Source organism: Triticum dicoccoides, chromosome 2A (genome assembly GCF_002162155.2).
Source record: "Triticum dicoccoides isolate Atlit2015 ecotype Zavitan chromosome 2A, WEW_v2.0, whole genome shotgun sequence".
NCBI lineage: Eukaryota > Viridiplantae > Streptophyta > Magnoliopsida > Poales > Poaceae > Triticum > Triticum dicoccoides.
Window position 1 is genome coordinate 145,498,730 of NC_041382.1, and position 15,935 is coordinate 145,514,664.

At 47.9% G+C, this 15,935-nt stretch overlaps 2 protein-coding genes across 2 annotated transcripts; one reads left to right on the plus strand and one right to left on the minus strand.

Annotated features, from left to right (window-relative positions):
* The first annotated feature begins 564 nt into the window (after positions 1 to 564).
* On the plus strand, positions 565 to 2,268 carry LOC119353877 (glycerophosphodiester phosphodiesterase GDPD6-like). Its single transcript, XM_037620576.1, has 5 exons — positions 565 to 645; positions 729 to 1,088; positions 1,226 to 1,300; positions 1,381 to 1,490; positions 1,588 to 2,268. The coding sequence occupies exons 1-5, from the start codon at positions 633 to 635 to the stop codon at positions 2,134 to 2,136; spliced, it is 1,107 nt and encodes a 368-aa protein (XP_037476473.1). The 5' UTR covers positions 565 to 632; the 3' UTR covers positions 2,137 to 2,268.
* Positions 2,269 to 2,390: 122 nt separating this feature from the next.
* On the minus strand, positions 2,391 to 6,349 carry LOC119353875 (LRR receptor-like serine/threonine-protein kinase RPK2). The gene is made up of 2 exons (XM_037620575.1): positions 2,917 to 6,349; positions 2,391 to 2,782 (listed from the first exon to the last, which is right to left on the minus strand). Exon 1 carries the CDS (start codon positions 6,319 to 6,321, stop codon positions 2,950 to 2,952), a length of 3,372 nt encoding a protein of 1,123 aa, XP_037476472.1. The 5' UTR covers positions 6,322 to 6,349; the 3' UTR covers positions 2,391 to 2,782; positions 2,917 to 2,949.
* Between the last annotated feature and the right edge of the window lie 9,586 nt (positions 6,350 to 15,935).

Consider the following 15,935-nt stretch of genomic DNA (forward strand, 5'->3'; position numbering starts at 1 on the left):
GACATGTCCTACGGTTTCCCCCGGCACGCGGAGAGGAGTGGAGGATGGGTAACACCTACGCCCCTCAGGAAGGAAAGGCGACGCCCGCAGGCGACACCGCGTCGGCGCCGGAAGAACCGGCAACCAAAGTAAATTTCCATAGTGAGAAAAAATTATCGAAGGCCTTGGGCTTCAGGCCTAAATACTGCAATGTCAGCCCAACTTCCTCCGAAGAAAAATGAGACGTGATGCCAACTGGAATTTTGTTAGCTTTCTCTCTCAAAAAAAGGAATTTTGTTAGCTTCCATTTGCAGTCAAGAAAGTCAAGATTGTTTTCAAAAAGAAAAGGAAAAACTCGGGATCTCTGTTACAAATATCCGTATATAAAGCTCAAAAAATACAGAAAATACATCATATAGATTTTCTAGAGGAAACGAGAGTATCCCACTATACCTAAGAGATTATTAGCAACTAAAAAACAGATTTTTAGAACGTGAAACAACCCCAAAATCTTGTTACTCGTTAGGATATTCCTCGCAAGTCTTCTCATATATACTCGGCATCGCCGCCATCTCAACTACCCCTAGCACCACCCACGACCAGCCGGCGGCAGCGCTACGCCGCCAACACAAGCTCGCGCTCCGTCCGGGGAAATGGCTTCCCTCTGTAACGTCTCCGATCTCTCTCGTGATCCCTCCGAATCAATCTTGGCGTACGCCTGACGTGTGTTTGCGTGCGCGCGTGCGCAGGTATCGTCGTCGCGGCGGCGCTGCTGGTCCTCGGGTGCGCGAGCAGCGGCGCGACGGCGCGGCCGCTGGTCGGGGCGGCGGCGGCGAAGCAGCCGCTGCAGACGTCGCGGCCGTACAACATCGCGCACAGGGGCTCCAACGGCGAGCTCCCCGAGGAGACGGCGGCGGCGTACATGCGCGCGGTCGACGAGGGCGCCGACTTCATCGAGGCGGACATCGTGGCCACCAAGGACGGCCACCTCGTCTGCTTCCACGACGTGACGCTGGACGACACCACCGACGTCGCCGACCACAAGGAGTTCGCCGCCCGCCGCCGCACGCTCGAGGTGCAGTGGGCCAACGTCACCGGATACTTCATCAGTACGCCCGTCCATCCATCCATCATAACCACCTTCCTATTTTCGACCGGAATCTTAACCGCATTCCTATCTTCGATCGATCGATATGCCAAGATCCAGCGATCAATTAATCCATCGATTTTCTTCCTGATTTGGCAGCTGATTTCACGCTGGCCGAGCTGAAGACGCTGAGAGTGAAGCAGAGATGGTCCTTCCGTGACAAATCTCACGATGGTACGCGTACATTAATTCCTTCATTATTCTGGTGAAATCAGATCACCCGTCTACGATGTTAATCCCCTATGTTTGTGAAGGCATTTCTCCCATCATCACCTTCGACGAGTTCATCGACATCGCGCTGAACGCCAAGAGGGTCGTCGGGATCTACCCGGAGATGAAGAGCCCCGTGTTCATCAACCAGCACGTACGTGATCAACACACATCCATAAACAAAGCCACAAAATAGTTCGTAAATTGTCCATGAATTCATCTGTCGATCGATTCGATGGCAACGATTGCAGGTGAAGTGGGCGGACGGGAAGAAGTACGAGGACAAGTTCATCGGGACGCTGAAGAAGTACGGGTACGGGGGCAAGTACATGACGAAGCGGTGGAAGGAGAGGCCGGTGTTCATCCAGTCCTTCGCGCCGACGTCGCTCATCTACGCCGCCGACCTGACCGACTCGCCCAAGGTGTTCCTCATCGACGACGTGACGGTGCGGACGGAGGACACGGACCAGTCGTACGAGGAGATCACCTCCGACGAGTACCTGGACTACATGCGGGAGTACGTGGTGGGGATCGGGCCGTGGAAGGACACGGTGGTGCCGCCGACGAGGGACAACACGCTGGCGACGCCGACGGACATGGTGGCCATGGCGCACGCCAGGGGCCTGCAGGTGCACCCCTACACGTACCGGAACGAGAACCGCTTCCTGCACTACAACTTCCGGCAGGACCCCTACGCCGAGTACGACTACTGGCTCAACGACGTCGGCGTCGACGGCCTCTTCACCGACTTCCCCGCCAGCCTCCGCCGCTTCCAGGACTGGACCGCCGCCAAGAACTGATCGGCAGACCACACATGAGTACCCTATACGTTCAGATAGCCACAGGCAGGTTCAGATAGGTTTCTCTCTTCTCCTTGGGTTGTTCAGGATTGGATTTTGCATTGGCAATACATGGAATGGATTCGTTACATCGGGACTGGTTTCTCTTATCGTGCATCGTGCGAATGTGATGGTGTCCCCTGTTCTCAGTTAGTACTGTATAAGCTACCAGCAACAGTATCTTGCCAGGTTTCTTCAGTGGGTCTCCCAACAAGGCAAAATGGTAACTGTTCATCTTTCTAACCAGAGAAGATAAAAATCAGTAACACAATGTGTCAACTGAACCAAAAAGTTGCATATTCTTCTTGCGGTTCCTGGTTGGTGTACATAATGTCTACATGCTGAATTAATTGCTAACATCAACACATCTCTCCATATACAAGTTTAGCAAACAATGAGAAATATATTCATACCAAAACTTTAGCAGATGATGTACACACACACACACACACACTGAAACATGCAACTTTGTGGATGAGGATATCAACATTTTGTGGATGCATTTATCAATATCAAGACACTGAACAATCTTGTAAACGATGGAGTCAGCCAATCGTGAATCAAATCTTTAGAACTAAGATTGTTAATTTACATCTGCTTGTCATATCTGCAGATACAGTAGTTGGCAATTAAGTGGAGAACTATATTATACAAAGCTGGGATCTACAAGATAAAATCTAGTTAAACAATTGATTAGAAGAAGAAAAAACATCAAGGGCCCCAAGTTACAGTTATCTGTACCTTCTACACGTTCAGTAAGTGAATCATGCGCCCTCATCGGTGTTCTCGCATTGGGGGCTGGAGTTGCTTTAGTCGTTGAACAACTAGCTTCATAGTTGGTCGTATAGAGAGCGATTCAACGGTGCACATCACTGCTAAATGCAACACCTCTACCAAGTCATCATGCGGGCCCACATCCCACAAACCATCGACGAAGAAATCACGAGCACGGCCTTGGCGGAGCAGCATGCATGCCCAGGCAACTATGTTAAACCCATTGCCATAAGGAGAAAATGATGGATCCAAGGCCTTCTTGTCTGATATTAGCTCCATCAGTACAACACCATAGCTATACACATCGGCTTTATCTGAAACACGGCATGTCATAGCATATTCTGGAGCAACATATCCAAAAGTTCCAGCAACACCAGTGGTTGCATGGGTTTCCGAATTTCCCAAGAGCCTTGCCAGTCCAAAGTCTGAGAGGTAAGCATTATGGTTAGTGTCCAACAAAATATTGTTTGGTTTCACGTCACGATGAAGGATCCTAGGTACACAAGTGTCATGCAGATAAGCGAGTGCTTTTGCAATGTCCAGAGCAATCTTGTGCAGCCTCTTCCACTCTACTGGTCTCTTTGATCTCTCTTGTATGAATCTCTCAAGATTTCCTCCAGGCAAGTAGTTATATATGAGAAACATTTCAGATTCACCAAGATGGTAGCCTACCAAGGTAACAAGATTAGGATGTCTTAATCTCCCAAGAGTTTTGATCTCGGCATGGAACTGTTCCAATCCCTGGAATCTCCCAACAGAAAGCCTCTTTATAGCTACCAAGACTCCAGGTGAAATTTCAGCTTTGTAGGTGGCTCCAAAACCCCCACTTCCAATGCAATTGCTTGCGTTGAAAGTTCCAGTAGCTCGAACAACAGTCTCATAAGTGATCGGCACTCCGATTTCTTGGAAGATTATAACTTCCCTTCTTCCAGATGATCGAGCTGACATAAAGGGTGCACACTTTCTTGTGTAAATAAATAGTACAATCAGAGCAAGAAGGACTGAAACAATAGCTGTTGCTGATGTTATGGAAGCTATTTCAATTGCATTGAATGAACTATTTCCTCCTTGGTTTTGTGGATCCACAGGTGCTGTATCGTTGTCGTATGAATTCAGATCATGACCCTGCTGACCAGCGGAGGGAACAGCCAGGGTATATGTGTGACAAGATTGTAGCAAAGGATTTCCAATAATGCTGTCACATCCAACTGCACTGCTATTTGTTGGCACTGGACCAGACAAATTGTTGAATGACACGTTAAACATGGTAAGAGATGTCGCATTGGCAAATTCGGCCGGTATCTTCCCAGTAAGTTTATTATTATCAAGGAGGAGGGCAGTGAGATTTGTCAAGTCAGCCAGTGCATGAGGGATCTCTCCGGAGAGGCGGTTTGAGGACAGGTCCAAAACCTTCAGAGATTGCAGATGATTAATATCATTTGGAATAGTTCCATTTAGAAGGTTATGACCCAAAGAGAGTAGCTCCAAATGTGGTAAGTTCTTGACAGAAGTCGGAATTTCACCAACAAACTGGTTCCTGCTCAAATCCAAGCTGATAAGATAATTCAACTGCCCAATACTTGTCGGTATCAAACCAGAAAGGCGGTTACCAGCAACACCAAGAACAACAAGAGAAGTGCACAACGATCCAATCTCTACAGGGATACCTCCTGTTATCAGGTTGTTGCTAACGTCCACCATGAAACCCCTTGAACTGTTGCACTTGTTGAATAGGCCAGGTTGCAACTCACCGACAAGATTATTCCCATCAGCAAGGAAAGCATAGGATCCCTGCATTCCCAGCTTCTCGGCAGCAATCGGCAAGGATGTCACTGTTCCAGTAAAATTGTTCTGGGCAAAACTATGGTAACTCGTCAAATCAGTAGCCATGACTGCTGAAGATGAAAAGAAGCCCGCAATCGCCTGATATGCAAAGAAGGAAGAGTATTCTGACACCAGGTCATCAAATGGGAGCTGAGATGAAGGGCAATCCTTTGAGAGAAACACTGGGATCGAGCCAGACAGCCGGTTTCCGCTGACATCAAACACATCCATGCAGGGCACAGGAAGTGATGGATCAACTGAACCTGTTAACTTGTTCGAGCTCAAATTCAAGAACTTGAGATGCTTGCAGTCCAACAGCCCTTTGGGAATTCCACCAGAGATCAAATTCTCTCCCAAGTTCACCATCTCCAAGCTCTGGCAAGAGCTCCAGTTCCCCGGCAACTCCCCCTCCAGTGTAGCTCTTGGCGCCCATAGCACCCTCAGCTTCGGCAACGCAGCAACAACATCCTGAATCCCTCCCTCGAAATAGTTGAAGTCCTCAACATCCTCACCATCCGATGCATTCAAACCACCAACCAGCGCATAAGGGTTGGACAGCACTAAAACTGAAAGTTCAACACAACCACCGAGCTCCGCTGGCACAGGGCCGCTCAGGCTGTTCCTCGACACATCCAAAGCCCGCAAATTGTTGAGGCGTCCAATCTCCGGCGGGATGACGTCATCCAGCAGGTTGGAGGAGAGCAAGAGCGCCTCCAGCTTGCTGCAGTTCCCCAGGCTCCGGGGGATGCCGCCGACGAGGAGGTTCCCGGAGAGATCGAGGAACTGCAGGCTGCGGCAGCCGGCACCACCCAGCTCATCGGGGATGGCGCCGCCCAGGCGGTTGGAGGCAAGCGAGAGGCGCCGGAGCACCATGAGCGAGCCGAGCGCGGCGGGCACGGAGCCGTTGAGCTGGTTGTAGGCGAGGTCCAGCGTGTGCAGCGCGGCGCAGGCGAGCAACGGCGGGATCTCGCCCTGGAGGCGGTTGCCGGAGAGGTCGAGCACGCGGAGGCGGCGCAGCGACCAGATCGCGGCGGGGAGCGGGCCGGAGAGCGCGTGGGAGGGGAGCGCGAGCGCGCGGAGGCCGCGCAGCGCCGCGACGGACGGGGAGAGCGCGCCCGCCAGGCGGCGGCCGGGGGAGGCGGATACGTTGAGCGCCACGACCTCGCCGGACGCGCCGCACGACACGCCCGGCCAGAGGCAGTGGTCGGGCGACGCCGGGGACCAGGCGCGGAGGAGCCCGCCCGGGTCGGCGGTCACGGCCGCCTTGAAGCTGAGCAGGGCCCCCCGCTCGCCGCCGCCGCCCCCGGCGCCGGACGCCCGAACGGCCGCGACGAGCAGCAGCAGCAGCGTGGGTAGGGTTTGGGAGAGGAGGGTGGCCATGGGGCGCGGCGGCGGCGGGAGCCGCCGTCGCAATGGAGCGGGACAGTGGGGGAGGGTCGGGGCCCGGTGCGGGAGGGCCTCGGCTGGGAGTGGGGCGAAGCTCCGCGGTGCGAGCCGTCGGGTGGTGGGGGTGGCGTGGGGTTTGCTTGGGTTGGAAGCTCGGGGCATGTGGGCGAGCCGCACAGTGACACTGGCACTAGCGCGGTGCGACCGTGTGGGGTGAGTCAGTGTGGTTGGCACTTGCCAGGGGAGGGAGGGAGACCCTGGTTGGCTGCCCCATTGACTCTGGTTGCCCATTTTGGCTGCGCTGCTTGGATGGGCCCAGGCTTTTGATTTTTTTTTAGGACCCCGCAGAAAAACATGATTTTTTAGTGTCACAATATCATGAATTTGAGGACCAATATTCAAGGCTTTTTGGAAAAAAAATGGTGACCGAATATCATGTGAGGAGGCCAAAAGGGATTGCCAACAACAATGGCTCATGCGTGTTGATACGTAGGGGGGCGTCGTGGCCTCGTGGGATAGAGCGGTGCATAGACGAAGCGGCAAAGTTGTGCATTATCGACAATGACACTTGAATGTGTCCACGTTGGAATGTAGTATAGTGGGTGTGGTACCCGTCGAGACAAGGAGCATATGAGATAGAACAAGAAAACACGTGATATTTATTAGATATTAGTGAAGACATGTGGTGATTCAATGATATGGTCTTAATGCCTCCGAGAATTGTTTTCAAGAATTTAAAAGGATTTGTGAAAAGTTGAGAGAAGGCCCACTCAGCCCCCTTTGGTTGGTCCCCCTGCTCGCATACCACTTAGCTGGTTTTTTGGGTTTAGGGTTAGGGTTCGTAAGTAGTTGAATCCGTAACAAAAATAGGGTTACTTGTACATTATCTAAGAGCATCTTCACATATACCGAAAACAACAACGGTGCAAAAAACGACGTTTGAGATACTTTGGGCTAAATAGTCAACTTTAGTTATTGTCCTATCTATTTTGTGCGAAAAAATATTAGTGCTGGAAAATTTGCACTTGCAAGGGGAGGGAGACCCTGGTTGGCTCTCCCATTGGGAACCGGATCCTCTAACATCAAGAAGGAATGTCACAATGCTACAGTGTTAGCCTAGTGTAAAATGAAGAAGGAAAGTTAGGGACTATTAGTAGATAGTTAATAGGTTGTTTAGTGTTGGTATTTACTGTAGATATAAATAATTTAATTTTAATTTTATTTCACCATCAATTGTTTGCATGTAATTACTATAAATCTACACGGTAGATCATCAATTTGCAAATTAATTTAAATCATTTTAGCCATAATCATAGGAATAGAAAGAAGAAAAGTTAGAGTATTGTAGCTTCTCTAACATTCCTTCTTAATGTTAGAGGATCCAGTTCCCTTCCATTGACCCTGGTTGCCCATTTTGATTGCGCTGCTGCTTGGATGGCCGCTGGCTTTTGTTAACGAGACTTGTTCCTGTCAGAAATAAATAATGGCTTGTTATTTGGGCTAAGTGGGTTTTTAGTTTTTTTTTGCGGGGTAAGTGAGTTTCCAGTTAGTGTAAAGAAAAAGTGGGCTTCCAGTTACTCCACGTTAACATGATTTTTCTTAGGGTCAAAATAATGTGAATTTAAGAATCACATTCATGGCATAAAAATGGTGACTGGATATCATGTGGGGAGCCTAAAAGGGATTTGCCCACAACAATCGCTTATGTGTGTTGGTATGTGGGGGGCGCCGTGGCCTCGTGGGATAAAGTGGTACACAGACGAGGTGGCAAAGTTGTGCATTATCGACAATGACACTTGGATGTGTCCATGTTGACATGTAGTATAGTGGGTGTGGTAGCCGCCGAGACAATAAGCATATGAGATAGAACAAGAAAACATGGGATATTTATTACATATTAGTGAAGATATGTGGCAATTCAATGATATGGTCTTGATACCTTCGAGAATTGTATGGACAAACTAGAGGGTGAGTTCTTTTAAGTGTCATCACCACTTATTGCTAGAAAAAACAATCATGGACATTTTTAGTGATAGACATATGTTTCACGCTTAGTATAGATATATGGCGAAAGTGACGCATAAAAAAACCCTATGATACTAACATATGATAGGAGTTATTACAGGCATTCTTGTACAAAAGACACAATACATATTTTCTGTCACATATAGGTTTTTAATGTATAGCCATTACTCCATACGATGTGGACCTACATCACAACTCAAATTAGGATGAACCCAGAAAAGATTCCGAGAGGGGGTAGAATGTGTGAGTAGGGGCATTAAATATGCAATTGAAAAAATGACAGTTTTCAAGAATTTAAAAGGATTTGTGAAAAGTTGGGAGAGGGCCCACTCAGCTCCCTTTAGTTGGTCCCCTACTCACATACCACTTAGCTGGTTTTTAGGGTTTAGGGTTAGGGTTCGTAAGTAGTTGAATTCGTAACAAAAATAGGGTTACTCATACGTTATCTAAGAGCATATTCAACAGATACCGAAAACAACAACGGTGCAAAAAAAAACTGACGTTTGAGATACTCTGGGCTAAATAGTCAACTTCAGCGAATGTCCTATCTCTATTTAGTGCGAAAAAATACAAGTGTCGGACAATTTGCTGCAAAATTGAAGCACCTCTAGGGATTGCCCTAAAACGAAAACGCTTCGGTAGAACCCAACTATCCCGTTGAAACTTTCGAGTCCCCCGACAGTCACCGCCATACCGTCATACGCCGATTCTGGTCGAATCTCGACATCAATGTCGCCGCCACTCCTCCTACCATCCTCGGCCCCGTCGCCATCCCACCGCTCGTTCCCGCTGGTCGAGACGAGCGCCTCTCCATGGAAGCTCGGAACGTCGCCTCTGATTCTAACCGATTTCAAGCATCCCCCTCCCCCACTTCCCGATATGGCCATCGTGGCACCACGGTTTGGCCGATGAGGTCAATAAGCATCCAGGCCTATTCAGAGCTCTCAGCGCTTGGGCGGCATACTGCCGCTAGAGTTGGCGCCACCTCTGCCCGACGAGCGTCATGACCCGGCGACCTTTATCGGGTGAAATCGAGCTCGGTAACTAGCGACTGTTAGGTTCGCCTCTTGGCCTCCACACCGTTGGATCTCATGTTTCAAATATTTTTCAAATTTCAGGGCACCAGTTTTAGGGCATCTGTTACAGTGGAAAAAATTTCTGGTGTCCAAAACCTTCGCTCTCATGGCCTATAAGCATTTTTAAGGCACCGGACTTTTGGGCATATGTCGGAGATGATCTAATCATGCAAAAATTGGGAGGTTTTTTTCAAGGAAAACTTACAATCTATTCATCAATGATCAAGATAGTACAAAGAACACCAGAAGTAAAAATTGCATTCAGGTCCGTAGACCATCTAGCGACGACTAGAAGCACTGGAGCGAGCCGAAGGCGCGCCGCATCATCGCCCCTCCTTTTTCGGAGCCGGACAAATCTTGTTGTAGTAGACAATCACAGATGATCACATGCACAACATTTTCAGATTGATGAACATGATAAGACTGATACAAATACAGGAAAATATGAATATCGGTGTCAAGTCTAGGAACCTAATGAGTTATCCAGCACAAGAAACCTAACATCTAAGCCAAAAACTAGAGTCTCGTGTTACCTGATTGTACCCTATTCGTAAGCACCGCGTACGTGTACCCAGCCGCAAAACTTGCGAAAGCCAGTCGAAAAGCGGGTCCGTCGGCTTTCCGCTTCCTTACCTTTCGTCCCCGTCCCACGCCGGCCGGTGCTTTTTCACCGTCGCCTCCCGCGCCAACCTCTCGCACGCACGCACGCACCCGCTCTCCTCTCACGCCCTCGATCTACCGCCCGTGCCCTGTAATCCGACGGCCGCCACGGCCGTGCCCAAACGCGCGGCTGCGTCCCTGCCTACCCCGACCGATGCGCGCACGCGCTCCGCTCCTCGCCGGTGCGGCCCCTCCCCACCCGTCGCTTTCCGCGCCGAGGGGCTCGGAGTTCCGAAAGCGACGGGGCCCGAGAGCCCAGAGCCCAGAGCCCACCACCCCACCTCACGTACCGGCGGCGTGGGTGGGGCCGCAGGGCCGGCAGGCAGTGGGCTGGGTTGGTGGTTTCCGGTGGCTCTCTCAGTGGAGGCGTGGGGCCAGTCAACGGCGGCGATGGCCAGTCAAAGCTGCGGCTCCGGCAGCGGTAGTGGAGCACGCGCGGGGGATAGATAAGGGCAGAGAAAGAGAGTGCGGTGCGCGGTGGTGGTGACCGGTGTGGTGCGGCGTGGATCCGGCATGTTCCGCGCGCTAGGGATAGATTTTCCGAGCGAGGGTGACGCCTACGGGGCACGGGGCATCGTCGGCTCCGATCGAGGAAAAAGCTCCGGCCGCCGCCTCCGGCAGCCTTTTCCGGCCGCGCTGCGTTTGCATGCGCGCGTGCTGGGCCGGCCGATCGGCCAAGGAAGAATGGATTAATAATAGTACTAAAAACAAGCGAGAGCCACGGGTGTATCAGGGATGTTTTTTCTCCGTGTTAGGTGACTGGCTACGTCGCTAGTGATGGACGATAACATTTGTTCTTGACGGCAAGGCTTCGAGTCTAAAGCTCCGGTTGCTTGTCCGCTTTGGAATAAAGAAGCGCGAAAGTGGTGGTGAGCAGCCACCGGCGGTGTGAAGCGATTCAACTTTTTCGGCGGCATATCCAAATCGGAGCAACCATCGATCCCTAACTGGTGTCTTGATCTTTCAACGAAAGGTCGTTGATTTTTGTAGGAGGAGACTGTGACGGTCCTGACTAGACCGATTTACTATATGATGTGTTTATGCAATTGCTAAATTAACTCATATATGTAATTATTGGTGGTGTTGGAAGCACGATCGACTTGATCATGAAGATCTGCAAGCGAACAAAAACAAGCATCATTCAAGATATGCAATAAAAATTGCGGATAAAAGATGGTGTTAGAGTTATATATATTTAGCTGTCTATTATTTGTATTTTTCATATTCTATACATGCTATTATGCATATTGTACCACACTTGTACGTGCATATACGGACCTATGGTCACAGGAAATAGAAGTTGCATATTTCCAAACATGCTATCAGATCTTTAGGCTATTTTTTGCGTGCACACAACTCGTGCTGAGGTTCAATCTTCGCCCTGTTCCAGGCCCCCCGTCGCTGCGTACCCCTACTCATGTGTAGCCATCCGTTGCCCCTTGATGCACTGTCTCGTTCCTGCGTACGTAACGGCATACCTGCCACCATACCCCAGAAGGTGGTAGCTGGTGAAGCAATGTGTCAAACCCATCTTGACCGAAATCCGCTTGCAGCACCGCGGTGAACGTGGTCCAAGTGTCGAGGCCATGTAGGGGCTTGTATGCATGACACCATAGCGTGGAGTGGCCTTCCATGTACAGCACGGTCGTGGTCACCCACTCCTCTGGCGGCGTCTGGTAGAGGTCAAAGTAGGTGCGGCAGAGACAGGGCTGGCCCTGAGGGCTGAGGTAGGGGGGGCAGGGGCTGTCGCCCCAGGCCCCCCCAAAATCAGGGGCCCTCTCCCAGGTACATACACAGACTATATAGTAGATCACAAGGGAGAATGCAACGCAGAGGCAAGACTCACGCGGAGCTCCTATCTACCGCTTATTGTGGCAGACTGTCAGGCAAATGCACGGGTGACCGACTGGGCTAGCTCGCTGGCGCATGAGCGGATCTGTACAGAGAAGCGACCTAGCATTGTAGCGTAAAATCACAAAAAAAAATTCACACGGCACGAGGGATCAAACCCGATACCTCAGGTATTAGAGCTTGTTGTGCTAGCCAGTAGAGATAATCAGAGCGAATGATTGCAGGGCAGCACAAGTTTATAAGAACCAAAGACAACGCAAAACCAAACATTTTCTTTTCTTTGTTTCTGATTTTTCTTTTTGGTGTGTTGTTTTGCTCGAAATTCCCAGTAATGTTCTCGATACTGAAATTTGTTCAGAAATTCAAAAAGAATGTTTGTGTTTTCAGAAATTATTCCTATTTTTTAAAACATGTTCAGGATTTCAAAAAATGTTCATGTTTATAGACATCCGACTAATTTATTTTAAAGAATGTTTTATCAAACGAGAACAATTTTCAATGTTCTAAAAAAATCTTGAAAAAAGTACAAACATTTTCTAAAAATGCGACCATTTTATGAAAATCACCGACATTTTTTGAACATATGAACATTTTTTAAACAGAATTTTTATAAAAATTATTAACAAAATTTGAAAATGTGAACATTGTTTAAAACTCCCAAACAAATTTTAAAATAGGAACATTTTTTGAAATTTGTGAATAATTTTTGAAAACGGGAACAAATTTTGGAAATACAAAAGTTTGTTGAAAACATAAACATTTTTTGAAACCACAGAACAAATTTGAATACGTGAAAAAATTCGGGAATACGGACATTTTTTGAAATTTTTGAACAACTTTTGAAAACAGGAGCAATTTTTAGAAACTGAAAAGTTTTTTGAAAACGCAAACATTTCTGAAACTGTGGAACAAATCTGAGAACGTGAACAGTTTCTGGAAACACGAACATTTTTTAAAACAATGATTTTGGAAATCCCATTTTTTTGTAAAATGCAAACATTTTATAAATTTGTGGATAATTAAAAATATAAACATTTTTTTAATGAAAACAAAAAAGAAAGGAAATAAGCAGAAACAGAAAAAAGGAGAGAAAAGACAAAAAGAAAAAGGAAAAGATAAAAAATAAGAAGAAATTGAAACAGACAAAAAAACGGTTTATAAACATCCTAAAAGGTTCCCAGATCAGAAAAACCAGCTAGGAACCTCCTGGAAGGTTCCCAAAACCGGGATGGCTGAAGCCCTGGGCGGGCCGGCCCAGATCATCCCTCGCTCTTGAACCCTTGTGCGAAAGGTCAACAACTTGACGCAGTGTGCATCATATAGGATTTTCCAGACGCACGCAGCCAACTATTTTGCTTCTTTCCCTATCGCAACAACCTCAAAAAAAAAATAAAAAAACACCAGCACGCGTCACGCCGCACCGCCGCTCGCTTTTCCACCTCTCGCCTAAATTGGTGGCGTACTGGCGTCGATGTCCTCCGCCGTATGTTTCATTAACCCTTATTTCTGCAGTTTGATAATTATTTTCTTGTCGTGTAGATCTCAAAGATATCAAAAAACGAAGAACAATGTTCTGGATGCTGGTCTTGGCGAGTAGTTATCTGGTGAACCGTGCAATAACGAGATAATAGCGTAATTAACTCTTGATTTACTCATTTGCATCGACGTAAGAGTAACTCCGCACTATTGTGGTACTTTTGCTTTGTTTTTTGAAGATATATAAAAGCAGGACTGGGATCAGGTGACATGCAACGCATGTCACCTGGGATTGCATGTCACCTGATCCCAGTCCCACATTGTCCATATCATTCATATTTGATGCAAATTTCTTGTTGTACTGCTCATGTAGTCATCTGTCCTTTTGGTACTTTTTTTAGCACAGTACAGATGCAAACGCTCATAGGCGTCTCGTAGTCGGTAGAAACGTCTTCTCTTAATGAAAGCATATCGCCAATTTTTTTAAATAAATCCAGGATAAATGCGAGCACCAGAGTTTGAACACTGGTGCGCTGGGGATTCCACTGTCCACCTAACCATCCCAATCACAGATTGGTTCGCAGACCTTTTGGTACCTATAATGTATTCCTATAGTTGAATATATGTCCTAGAATTAAATGTCTTGTCGTAGACACGCACCTTTGTCTACTTTCTCCATATGTCATATATATACCTTGGGTTACCCGCGAGATCAAATTGACGCAAATCCGAAATGTTTATTAGTAATAATACATGTATATGCACATATTAAGTACTCCCTTTGTCCTATAATATAAGAACGTTTTTGACACTACATATTATGGGACAGAGGTAGTAGTATTTTTAAGATAAATAAGTAGTATTTCAAGATGTTTATATTAAGGGCAAGGGGCCTCAAGTTCTAGCTTCGCCTCGGGCCCCCAAAATCACATGACCGGCCTTGAGTAGAGATCGAATCACATGCGTGACGCGACACTTGCGAAACACAGAAAATCGTGCTTCGATAGCTTGTGGTGGTAGGGATCATGCCGCGGTGGTAGTGGAGAGTGTTGTCGGTCTTGTTGGCGTGGGCGCTCATGGAGCTTGACATATCGATCGTAAGAGGATGGTGGTTGTTGAGGTAGGGGAAATATCAGGTACTCCCATCCTTGGGGTACTCCCGGTGCTCCAAATTGAAAAAAATCATTTTTAAATGTAGCAAAAAGTTTCAAAAAAAATGTGTATGTTCATAAGAAATGTGACTACAACCCCTAAAAGTTTCAGGTCAAAACTCGAAACACATACTGAGAAAAAAAATGTAAAATCTAGCATGAATAGTGTAGGAAAAAAAGACAAAAGCAACATTAACACTATTCACTTATGGATTTCACTTTTTCCTTTCTCAATGTGCATTTCAAATTTGGATTTGAAATTTTTAGAAGTTGTGATCACATTCTTTGGAAACGTTCATATTTTTCCGGATTTTTTTGTTAAATTGAAGAATGGTTTTTTGAATTTGGAGCACCGGGAGTACGACAAGGATGGGAATACCTGAAACTTTCCCGTTGAGGCAGGTGGAGGAGGGGCGATTCGTGGTTGGTGAGGACCACGGTCAGGGGCACCTTGGATGTTGACACATCAGTGCAAAGTGTGGCCTATTGGGGTTGCATGCTGGCGTTTGACCACGTCAGGGCCCTTGTCGAAATCCGCCACCCGAGTATCTAATTGCTGGGCTTCAAGGGAGAGTGAGGTTTTTTTAGCAACTACCCCAGCGTTTTCTGCACCCCTTCCATGGCTTGCGGGCTAAATTTCGTTTGCGCGAGTAGCATGGCTAACAGTGCCGCCACAATCACCCTAAATCAAGCCTGCCTTGCTCAAGGATTTTGCCTCTGGTCTCAAGAGCAACCCCGACATCCTTTGTAGGGGATGTTATAGCTCGATCAAGGGAGTACATGCGCGACGACGAACCAGAACCTAGCTATGAGTACCAAATCTGTTACAACCCTGGGGGAGGCGTCAAATGGGAGGGGGGTCAAGATCCAGCCGAGGAAGGGGATGAGGAGGTAGAAGACGATTACGCGAGGAGGAAAGAGAAAGAGAGATGAGCAATATAGAATGTTCAACTCAACAACACTCATGAGTGTACACAACGCTAGCGCTTATAATAACTTGACAAGTGGCCATGGGGCGTGAGGGAGTCCTGGATTAGGGGGTGTTCGGATAGCCGGACTATACCTTCAGCCGGACTCCAGGACTATGAAGATACAAGATTGAAGACTTCGTCCCGTGTCCGGATGCGACTTTCCTTGCGTGGAAGGCAAGCTTGGCGATGCGGATATTCAAGATCTCCTACCATTGTAACCGACTCTGTGTAACCCTAACCCTATCCGGTGTCTATATAAACCGGAGGGTTGTAGTCCGTAGGCAATCAACTCCATACACAACAATCATACCATAGGCTAGCTTCTAGGGTTTAGCCTCCTTGATCTCGTGGTAGATCCACTCTTGTACTACCCATATCATCAATATTAATCAAGCAGGAGTAGGGTATTACCTCCATTGAGAGGGCCCGAACCTGGGTAAAAAACATCGTGTCCCTTGTCTCATGTTACCATCCGGCCTAGACGCACAGTTCGGGACCCCCTACCCGAGATCCGCCGGTTTTGACACCGACATTGGTGCTTTCATTGAGAGTTCCTCTGTGCCGTC